This window comes from Myotis lucifugus, unplaced genomic scaffold (assembly GCF_000147115.1).
Source record: "Myotis lucifugus unplaced genomic scaffold, Myoluc2.0 scaffold_2515, whole genome shotgun sequence".
Classification (NCBI taxonomy): Eukaryota; Metazoa; Chordata; class Mammalia; order Chiroptera; family Vespertilionidae; genus Myotis; species Myotis lucifugus.
Genome location: NW_005873563.1, coordinates 1 through 11,636, shown reverse-complemented (window position 1 = coordinate 11,636; position 11,636 = coordinate 1). Strand labels below are relative to the sequence as shown.

The 11,636-nt window shown below is 56.5% G+C and overlaps 1 protein-coding gene across 1 annotated transcript; it reads right to left on the bottom strand.

Moving 5' to 3' along the window:
• Window positions 1-763: 763 nt before the first annotated feature.
• On the bottom strand, window positions 764-10,752 carry ZSWIM9 (zinc finger SWIM-type containing 9; the record flags this gene model as incomplete). The annotated part of the gene is given in 5 exon segments (XM_014450509.2): window positions 764-3,215; window positions 3,218-3,289; window positions 3,292-3,631; window positions 9,439-9,751; window positions 10,686-10,752. Coding segments are annotated over 5 exon segments (2,504 nt in total), but the record flags the coding sequence as incomplete, so codon positions are not given.
• Window positions 10,753-11,636: the final 884 nt, after the last annotated feature.

Here is an 11,636-nt window from a genome sequence, read left to right as displayed (position 1 = left end):
CACACACACACACACACACAAACACACACACACACATCTACACTAATAAAAGACAAAGATGCTAATTGACCATACCTTTGCTATGCCCATCAGCCAATCAGAAGAGTATGCAAATTAACCTAACAAAGATGGCAGTTAAATTTGCATACCGCAGGTGGGGCGGACAGTGAGAGACGCCGTCCACGGGGTCTGAGCCCCAGATTGGGACAGGGGAGGCGGGGTAGGCAGCGCCAGACACTGCCTGTGGGATCTGGGCCTCTGATCTGTGATCCGGGGAGACTGCCAGAGGGCACAGGCCAGGCTGAGGCACCCCCCCCCAAGTGCACAAATTTTTGTGCACCAGGCCTCTAGTGTATATATATATGTATATATATATATATATATATATATATATATATATATATACACACACACACACACACACACACACATAATGTTGAGAAAGAATGGAGTGGCTTTATTTTTTTAATTTATTTTATTTACTTATTTTTTGGGGTGACTCACTCCTTAGATGAACTGTTCAGGGATGGAGGTGACCTTAGGAGGTGACATTGAGGAGAGGCCTGGAGGGATTGAGCTGAGCATGTGGAGCAGGTAGAGGTACAGGAAGCCTAAGCTGACGGGAGAGGGATTCATTTTGGCCCCTTCGCTCCACCTGTCCCCCACAGGCCCATTGGAAGAATGAAGGAATGCTGGACCATCTCAATTTCCCTCCGGCCCGGGCCTCCGACCCTCCCCCAGAAGTCAAGAACTCAGCGTGGAAACCAAAATAATGCTGTTTTATTCCAATCTTGAAGCACAATCGCCCCGATTGCTCCCCTCCCCCACTGGAGGCCCCCAGGCCATCCCCCAGGTCCTCTCTGTGCTCCCTCTCGCTCCGGCTTCTGGGAATGACCAATCAGAAGGTGAAGGGATCCAAGCCTCCAGTCCTTGGGGAAAGAACTCAAATCACCCCACTCTTGTCTTCTCTCCCACACTTTTCCTTTGTTGGGTCTCCCTGTGTTCTTCCCTCTCCTCCACCTTGTCTCCTTCCCTTCCTGGCCCCTCCTCCTGCCTCCCTCTGCTCCTTCCTATTTCTTCTCCATTTCCGCCTCCTTTCTTGCACTCTCGCCCCCATTTCTATCTCCTTGTTGTCTTTTCTTCCCTTACCTCTCCTCCATCTGTCCTCTTCCTTCTTTGCTTTGGCCGCCTCCCGCTGCGCTCCGTGGACTTGACCAGTCTACTCCTGCCAGGTTGTCCCCAGAGCCTGGCGTCCTCCCCTCCCTCGGTTGTCCTTTCTTCCTTCTGCCCGGGCCTGACCCTGTCTATGCCTGTATTCCCTCAGAATCCACCCTGGCCACCACCTTCCTCACCTGTGGCTCCAGGACCTTGGAGAGCACCGACTACGTCCCCTCCGACCCAGGAGGTGGCCAGAGGGGCTGGGGTGGCCTCAGCCTTGTTATCTTTGGGATAAAAGAATGCCCTCCGGCCCTCACAGGGAGGGTGGCGGGCAGGGGCTGAGGGTCAGGACTCTGGGGCTCTCCCCCAGCAGTCCCTGAGCAGGTCCACGTGGAATAAGGCTGCCCCTGTGAGGAGGCGCGCCGCGAAGAGGTGGCGGCAGGGCAGATGCCGGGCAGCGTGGATGGAGCAGCTGCAGCGCGTCAGGGCGCCATCCAGGAAGAAGTCGGAGGTGCCGTCCTTCAGGGCAAAGCCAGCTCCAGTCACGTGGAAACCCCGGGTCCCGTGCTGCCTGGCGAAGGACAGCTCCTCCGCCACCAGGTCCGCCAGCTCCGGCCCACAGGCCGCTCGGAACTTGGCCAGCGGCTCCCAGTCCGCCTCCTTCTCTCCGGAAGGGCAGCGAGGTCTCTTTGGTTCCCTGGGGCCTTCTCCTTCACTTCCTTCCTGGAGTCTGTCCCCTGGCCATTCAGGATCACCCTCAAACACAGTTCCCGTGGGGGTGCTGCACGCGACTCCATTCCCCAGCCCTAGACACCTCCCTCCTGCGTCCAGACACTCCCTTCCTAGCCCTCCCCGGTTCTGGGGACCCCCAGAACGAGCCCCCCCTCCCTCTGCATCCTCCAGGCCCGTCACCCTCGTGTCCCCTAGCTGGACCAGAACCACGTCCTCCAGGTCCCTTCTCCTTTTGACCCCCGACCTCACGCCTCTCTCTTCTCTAACTTCCGGCCCTCTCCTCTCCTGTCCCCAATGGGGCGCCCTCTGGTCTCTGTTCTCAGGGACCGGCTCCAGCGGCTTCTCCAAATGGACCCCCCTCCAGTTCCTGACCTCCACCCTCCCTCCCTTCTCCGCTTCCACCCGGAGCCCCTTCTGGTCTCTGGGTTTCAGTCCAGAGACCTTTGCATCCGGCGCCTGCGCGCCCCTGCGGCTGCTGCCTCCTTCCAGGCCCCTGGCCCTCGCGCAATCGAACTGGCTCCTCCCGTCCGCGGTCTGCAGAAGTCGAATCCTTCGGTCCTCCAACTGCGCCATCCTCCAGGCGTACCCTTCCAAGCTCCTCAGCCCCTGGTCCTCCGCGGGGGCCCCCCTCCAGACATACCCTTCCAGCCCCCAATCATTCTCACCCTCCAGCTGGGCCCCCCTCCAGCCTCGGTGCTCGCTCTCCAGCTGGGACCTTCTCCAGACGCTCCCTTCGAGTCCCCTCACCTTCTGGTTCTCCAGCTGCACCCCTCTCCAGTACCGGACTTGCATGCCTCGCTCCTTCTCACTTTCGGACTGAGCCCCGCGCCGGTCTCTGGTCTCCAGTTCTCTGGCCCACTCCTCTAACGGGGGGCCTCTCCAAAGACTTCCTTCAGGGGGCGCCCCTCCCCAGTCTCCGTTCTCCCGGCCCTTGGCCCTCTCATTCTCGACCTGCGCTCCCCTCCACCGCTCGCCCTCCAGCCAAGGCCCCCCGCCGTCGAGCGCCACCTCTCCGGACGCGTCGGCCCACTGCATGGCCACCAGGTCGCGAAGGCACTGCGCCATGCTGCGCGAGGGGCTGAGGCGCCGCAGCAGGCGCCGGCGGTGGCCGCGCACCAGGGCACACGCGTCCAGATCGCGGGCCGCCTCGAAGGCGCGGAAGCGCACCCACATGTCGCGGCGGGACGCCCAGTTGCGCTCGAAATAGTCGACGAAGGCGGCGGGGCCGTGGGCGCGCAGCTCCACCAGGGCTTCGGCGTAGGCGGCCCGGCGACGGGGCGCCCACCAGCGGCACAGGCGGGGCCACAGGCCGGGGTCCTCGCGGCGGCGCCGCCCAGCTCCTGCGCTTTGCTGAACAGCGTCTCCAGGCCCTGCGCGCGGCAGATCTGCACGCGCGCGCCCGCAGCAGCTGGCGCACGGCTGGCAGCTGCGCGGTCACCTCGGGACCCGCCGTCAGGCAGCGCACGCGGCCCTTCACGTCCGGCGCGCTCTGCAGCAGCGAGGCCAGCGCGAAGCGCAGCAGGCTCGGCGTGCCCGGGCGCGCCACGCAGCAGGCGGCCTGGCGTGCGCGCCCCGCGCCGTCCACGCACAGCACCGCCAGCAGGTCCAGGGCGCCCTGCAGTCCCGGCAGCCGGTCCACCAGGAGCAGGCGCGGGAAGCGCCGCAGCAGCGCCCGCGTGCGCGACGTCAGGAAGAACACTGTCTCCACCACCGCCTGGTTCTCCATGAACACCAGCTTCACCTGAGGGCCGGGGCGGGGAGGCGGGGAAGGAGGTCAGGGTCGGCCGGGGTTGCCACGCCCAGCTCCCCGACCGCAGCTTCCCTGGCTGGGGGATTGGGAAATCCATTCCTCCGTGTGGGCATGCAGTTCTTATTTTGACCGACAGGAGGCAGTGCAGGGCAATGGCTAAGAATGTGGGCCCTGGAGGCCAAGCGCCTGGGTTTGCGATCCCGGCGCCACCATCTGACAGCTGCGCGACTTTTGCACACTAGACAGCCTCTCCGAGTTTCCGTCTCCCCTGCGGAAAACAAGCCAGTCATCCCTTCATGCGCCGAGAGGCGGCCTAAGGCAGCGGTTCTCTAGGTGTGGGCCCTGGACCAGCAGCACCAGCGTCACCTGTCAGGGTCCGGGCAGAAATGCATATTCTCAAGCCCGCCCCCACCTGCTAAGTCAGAAACTCTGGGGGCGGGGCCTAGCAACCGACAGTGGCAAGCCCGGTAGGAGATTCCCACGCTGGCCCAAGCCTGAGAGCCACTGGTCTGGTAAAGCCCACAGTCTCAACCTGTGGGTCGCGAACAATGAAAATACATCCTGCATGTCAGATATTTACATGACGATTCATAACAGTAGCAAAATTACAGTTATGAAGTAGCAACGAAAATAATTTTATGGTTGGGGGTCACCACAACATGAGGAACTGTATTAGAGGGTCGTGGCATTAGGAAGGTTGAGAACCACTGCCCTAGACCATGGAGCCAGACTGCAGAGGTTTGAGTCTGGGCCTCACCACTTTCCAACCTTGTCACGGAACCTGTGCCTCAGTTTCCTCCTTAACCGCCTTTCCCCCAGTTTCCCTTTCTGGGAACCGAACATTCATTCCCTCGTGCACGGAGAGGCCGATCCGGCAGCGCCTCTGGAGCCTGCTGCCCGAGCTGAGATGCTGGAGACCTAACCTCCGGGCTGTGTGGCTTCCGGCAACTGCCCTGACCTCCATCTCATTGTGAAATGGTGATGATGAGGGCATCTCTGTGATGGGAAGGCTGAAATCAATGAAAGCATTTAGCATGCTGCCTGGTACAAATAATATTACTGTTATTCAACAATACCCACTCAAAAAGTAAGTGTTCTCAAAGCGTTCCTTATCACTATAATTATATAGTAACTAGAGGCCCGGTGCACTGATTCGTGCACCAGTGGAGTCCCTCGGTCTGTCCTGCGGGTATAGGGCCGAAATCGGTTCTCCAATATCCCCCGAGGGGTCCTGGATTGCGAGAGGGCGTTTCTCAGGTGATGCACCCTGGAATCGGGCTCCCTCCTCTCTGGTTCCGGGTGTGTTACCCGAGAACCGCAGCTGCCAAGTCACCGCATCTCGGTAGTTCCTGCACTGAGCATCTGCCGCCTGGTGGTCATTGAATGTCATAGCTACTGGTCAGATTGTCACGTAGGCTTTTATAGATAGAGATTATATAGTAAAGACCACGTCCCCGGAATGGTCTTCTCTAACTGTCCTGCTGAGCAAACACTCTGGCTCTCTCTCACCCCTCCTGGCCATGGCACTTACCCCCCTGAAGCATGTCACCTCTTTATTGGCTGATTTGCTTACTGCCCGTTTGCCCTGCCTAAGATGTGAGCCCCACAAGGATTTGGTGCATTTCAGACACCTGGCCCAGAGCGAGGGCTCAATACATCCTGCATGTGTGCGTACACCAGTGTGTGGGGGTGCAGTGACGTCAGGGCCCATGTCTCTGGAGTGGAGGTCAGGGTACACAGTGTTTGAATCCTGGCTTTGCCTCTTAGTAGCTCTGAGTCCTTGGACAAGTGACTTCCCTTGCATTTTAGCCTCAGTTTCCTTGTCTGCAAAATGGAGATAATAAAGCCTATTGAACAGGGTCCTGGTGCGGATAAAATGAGATCATCTGTGTCCAAAGCTTGGAAGGCTGGCAGGAATCAAATCCCAGCTATTACTACCGCCTTCCTCAAGCTCTCAGCAGCCTTCAGATGGTGACCCTGCCTCCTTCCTGGAACACAGGTGGCTCTTGGCTTCCGTCACCCTGAAGAGGCCTGGCGTTCCTCCTTCCCCCCAGGTACAGTGGGGCCTTGACTTACGAGTGTCCCAACTAACCAGTTTTTTGAGATACCAGCTGTCTCTCGGTGATTTTTTGCATTGAGTTGATAGAGTAATTTGAGTTAACGAGCTCGGTCTCGGAACGAATTAAACTCGTAAGACAAGGCCCCACTGTATCTCCTCTGCCGGCTCTTCCCCTGCTCCACGTCTAAGTGCTGCAGAGCCCTGGCCCTCTCCTCTCTCCCTTCTCCAGGCTCTGCAAGGGGCTCTCACCCAGTCACAGCGGTCATCACCTCGAAGCTGACCGCTCCCGTTCTGGATCTCCAGGCTCCAGACCAACCTACTTAACGGCCTCTGCACCAACATGGCCGCGAGGACAGCTTGCATGACCTTTGAGACTAGTGGCCCAAAGCCCTCAAGTTACCTCTCACTCTCCCAACCTGCCCCTCCCTGGTCAGCCCCATGTCCATCGAGGGCTCCGCCGTCCACTCCATAGCTCAGGCCCAGACGGTCAGGGCTGATTCTCTGTTTCCCTCTTTCTCCACCCTCTGTGTGCAATCCATCCCTAAGTCTTAGAAGAGACCTTCAGAATGAGTCCAGAATCTGACCCCTTTCCTGACCCCCATGGCGACCACCATCTCTCACCTGGGTTCTATAGTTGCCCCCTCACTGGGCTGTCTGTCTCCATCCAAATACCCCTCTGTTCCCCAAATGGGTACCTGAGGGGCATTTTCAAAACTCCTATCAGCACTGACCGGTTTGGCTCAGTGGATAGAGCGTCGGCCTGCGGACTCAAGGGTCCCAGGTTCAATTCCAGTCAAGGGCATGTACCTCGGTTGCGGGCACATCCCCAGTAGGGGGTGTGCAGGAGGCAGCTGATGTTTCTCTCTCATCGATGTTTCTAGCTCTCTATCCCTCTCCCTTCCTCTCTGTAAAAAATCAATAAAATATATTAAAAAAACAAAACAAAACAAAACTCCTATCAGATCACGCTTCCCCTGCTCAGGACCTGGCATCACACTATTTTTTTTAATCCTCACCCGAGGATATTTTTCCATTGATTTTTAGAGAGAGTGGAAGAGAGAGGGAAAGACAGAGAGAAATATCGATGTGAGAGAAGCACACTGATTGGTTGCCCCTGCATGAGTCCCGACCAGGGCTTGCTCGAGCCAGGGAGGGGCCAGCAACCAAGGTACGTGCCCTTGCCTGGAATCGAACCCGGGACCCTTGGGTAGCAGGCCGATGCTCTCTCTATCCACTGAGCAAAACCGGCCAGGGCATCATCACACTAGAGGTAAAATCTAGACACCGATCTCTCCACAGACTCTGCCATGACCTGATCTCCTTCTACAAGATCGTTAAAAAGCACCGCATAGCTCTCAGCTTTTGAGGGAAAAAACAACCTCAAGGAAAAAAAAAAAGCCTAGCAGAATCCAAAGAGAACAAGGCAATTGCTATCCTAACCCTGAAATCATACATTCAGCATCTTAAATAGCATTGGAAGGCAGTACATTTTATGAAAAAGCCAAGTAAGCTCACCACTGAATTAGTTACAACACCACTGTATTTGCAACCGCCATCCGTTTTTATGCTATTACTTTATGATTTAATTTATGTCAGCAGAAGTTTCAGTCTGGTGTTGGCTGGTATGATGTAAAAAGAGGCTAGATGTAGCCCTAGCCGGTTTGGCTCAGTGGAGAGAGCGTCGCCCTGCAGATTGAAGGGTCCTGGGTTCAATTCTGGTCAAGGGCACATGCCGGGGTTGTGGGCTCCATGCCCGGGTTGAGGGCTCGATCCCCAGTAGGGGGCGTGCAGGAGGCAGCCGATCCATGATTCTCTCTCCTCATTGATGTTTCTATCTCTCCTTCTCCCTTCTTCTCTGAAATCAATAAAAATGTATTTAAAAAATAAAGAGGCTACACACACAAAGAACATTTCCTGTGATCAGGCCCTCGACAAGCCTGTGGCTGTCCACCTGCTTGGCAGGCCGGAGCCTCTCTGCCCTCCTGCACTTAGGCAGGTCATGTGACTTGCTCTGGCCCACAGAGCGCGAATAGAAGCCATAGCAGCCCTTCCTGACAGATATGGTACGTATGTGGGATGGGTCCCCATCTTCCTGTACCAGTGCCACCGCCAGGGTGTTCTTATGGTTCTGTGATACCTACAGAACCGGGCCACAGCGCTCCCATCTGCCCTGCAGGCTCAGGCCTCTCTTTCCTCCGTGCACAAGAGAAAAGCACAGCCAGGGGCACAGACCAGTTTTCTTTCCTTCCCTCCTCCCTTCCTGGCTTCCCGTCATGCCCACCCCAGCCCTGAAGTTGGGTCAAAGCAGTGGAGAGATTCCTCGGGGGCCCAGCATTCTCGCTGTCCCTCCAGCACAAGAGCTTGCTCCTGCCTCTGACCCTGTGCCTTGGCCGGTCCCTCTGCCTGGAACTCGATTCCCTCGTGATAAAACTCAGCACCCGCCCTGGCCGGTGTGGCTCAGTGGATAGAGCGTCGGCCTGGGGACTGAAGGGTCCTGGGTTCGATTCCGGTCAAGGGCACATGCCTGGGTTGCGGGCTCCATCCCCAGTGGGGGGTGTGCAGGTGACAGCCGATCCATGATTCTCTCTCATCATGGATGTTTCTCTCTCTCTCTCCCTCTCCCTTCCTCTCTGAAATCAATAAAAACATATTTAAAATAAAATACAAATAAAACTCAGCACCCTTCCCATCTAATGCTTGATCTGGATGCTGGGTACAGGGGTGTTTTCACTTTGTGAACACGCAGCACACGGTGTATTTATCGTTCATGCATTTCCTATACGTGTCGTTCAGTTTTATAAATGTGGGTGTGGGTGTCATCTCAGACACACAGATCAGGGGCACTGGGGGGGGGGGGAGGGAATCCTTCACAGAAGGGGGGTTCCACAAGAGTGGACACCAGAGGCCACTCCACTCAACATTTTCCACCCACTATTTTATTTATTTATTTTTAATTAATTAAAAAAAATATATACCTTTATTGATTTCAGAGAGGAAGGGAACGGGAGACAGAGATAGAAACATCAATGATGAGAGAGAATCATGGATTGGCTGCCTCCCGCAAGTTCCCTCATGGGGATCAAGCCCGCAACCCAGGCCCCGCAACCCAGGCATGTGCCCTTGACCGGAATCGAACCCGGGACCCTTCAGTCCGTAAGCTGACGCTCTATCCACTGAGCCAGACCAGCCAGGGCCCATCCACTATTTTTAAAATAGTGCCTCCCATCACCTTGAATCCTCCTCTTCCTAGCGCCCAACCCTACTGACCTGGTATCATATTTGGATGCGTGTGTCTAGTGTTGGTTTCTCCCCTTGTGACTGCGAGCTGGTGCTAGCAGTCACTTCTGCGAGTGATGGCCAGCAGCCATCAGTCGCTATCTGACTTGCAGGTAGTTGTAATGAAATAAAATCTAAATCCCAGGTCCTCGGTCCCACTGGCCACGTTCAAGTGCTCCATAGCTAACATGGCCGGGGCTTCCCTGCCGGGCAGCGCAGGGTCACAGGCTGTTTCCATCACGGCAGGAAGTTGGACTGGGTGGTGTTGGCGCTGCACTAGAGGGCGCCTCTGAGGGCAGGGACCACGTGCGTCTTCTCTGCTGCTGCACCCCCGATGCCCCCAGAAGTAGTTATTGAATGAATGGGCAAAGGAATGAATGAATGAATGAAGGAGTGAACGAATGAGTGGGAGGGTGAATGAATGATTCCCCCCCCCCCCCTCCTGCCTCTCCCGAGACCCCACCTTGGCCTCAGGGTCCTTGTGGAAGAGCCCCTGGAGCACGCGCAGGGCGTCGATGACGCTGTGGTCGCGGTCCTTGCAGTAGGAGAGCAGGCGGTGCACGTCGGCCAGGACCAGAAACTGCTTGGAGATCTTGTTGGTGGTGCGCACGGGCAGGCAGGTGTTGGCCAGCAGGCGGCCGGGGCGGAAGTAGTAGGCGAACTCGATGGGGCAGGCCGGGTGCGAGTGGGTCAGCTGGCACTCCGTCACCACCAGGCGGTCCCGCAGGGGGCTCAGCTTGACGATGATGAAGGCCGGGCAGCCCGCCTCGTGGTGCCTGCGGAGGAAGGACACGCCGCCGGCGGCACATCACCCGCTGCCCTCTTCTTCCCTCTCTCTCCTTCTCATCATTATTTTTAAAAAGTAAGAATGGGCCCTAACTGGTGTGGCTCAGCGGATAGAGCGTCGGCCTGCGGACTGAAGGGTCTCAGGTTCGATGCCCGTCAGGGGCATGTACCTTGGTTGCGGGCACATCCTTAATAGGGGGTGTGCAGGAGGCAGCTGATCAGTGTTTCTCTCTCATCGATGTTTCTAACTCTATCCCTCTCCCTTCCTCTCTGTAAACAATCAATAAAATATATTTTTTAAAAAAAGTAAGAATGGTTTCAAGCACAGTAGAGGGCCGTAAGCATACGCGGGGTGCCCGGCTTTGGGCAAGTCACGTCTCCCACTTTCCGAGGGAGGAAACTGAGGCCCAGAAAAGGTGAGTCGCAGCCTCAGTGCCATCGGCTAATCAGCAGCAGAGCCACGGTCTGCACCCAGAAGTCTGCGCTCTCCACGCCTCCCGTAACAGCTATGGTTTACCCGGCCGCCCCGAGTTCCCGCGCATGGTGTCACGGGAACCTCCCAACAGCCCCACGTGGTAGGTACTGTGATAGCCCCATTTCACAGATGAGGAAACCGAGGCCTGGGCATGTGAGGTCTGTTGCCCAAGACACCCACCCAGGAAGTGGGAGGAGGCCAAAGATGGGGTGAAGGCTTATTTCTGGAGATGAATGGGGGTGTATCCCGCCCGGGGCTCCATCTGCATAGAGACCCCATCCTGGGGCACCTAGCTCAAGCAGCCGGAGTCTGTGTTCTAGGGACTCTACTCTTGTCCATGGCTCCGGTTGGGGTCTCAAACCCATGCACCTACGGGGGCCAGGAAGGCAAAGCAAGGAAGCGGCAGTGCCAAGCATGAGCAGCAGGGAGTGGGGGGGCCAGGGGCAAACCTGAGTGCTGATGCCGGTCTAACTGGGGTGGCCGTCTGCCACGCGGGAACCTGGGCTCCGCCAATTCCTGTGCTTCACGCGGAGCCAGAAACTAAGCTTCTATGGGGAACGTTCCCAGTTTAAAATTGGGGCCAATTGAGATACTCTTTGCCATCTGGTCATGTTTCTTTCTCTCTCTCTCTTTTTAAAATATGTCTTTATTGATTTCAGGGAGGAAAGAGAGATAGAAATATCAATGATGAGAGAGAACCATTGATTGGCTGCCTCCTGCACGCCCCCTACTGGGGATCAAGCCCGCAACCCAGGCATGTGCCCTTGACCGGAATCGAACCTGGGACCCTTCAGTCCGCAGGCTGACGCTCTAGCCACTGAGCCAAACCAGTTAAGGCCTGGGCGTGTTTCTTAGCTCTCTTGCATTTCTCCCTTGCCCTGCCGTAGCATGATAGTTGGAGGGAGTTACAAGTGGGTTTGTTCATACAACGTCCATCTTCCTGCTCAGTCTGAAGTTCCAGATGGGCAGGGAATTGGTCCGTCTTGCTCAAATAACCACCTTCCTCCCCCGACCCCCCAGTGAAATATCCCAGCCCCCAGCCTAGGGCCTGGCCCTGTATTTACTGAATGCATGGATTTTTTTCTCTGTCCTGTGGCTTTCTCTGCAGCTCTGTCTCTGATCTCCTTGTATGAGCACAAAACCTGGCTTTCACCTGTTTTTCTGGCTCTGTCTGGTATCTCTGGCTCCAAGTCTCCAGAATTTGTTGAGTCTTTTTTCCTTCTTCTGTCTCTTGGGTATCTATTATAAAGTCTGTAAGTAGAGCCCCTCCCGTCTCTCACTGTGCATGACTTTGTCCCTCCAGCTTCGTGTCTCTCTCTCTCTCTCCCGCTCTCAGTAAGCTTCCCTTCTTGACCCTCTCAGCCTCTTCTACAAGGATATTTAGCTGTTTTATTTGGCAT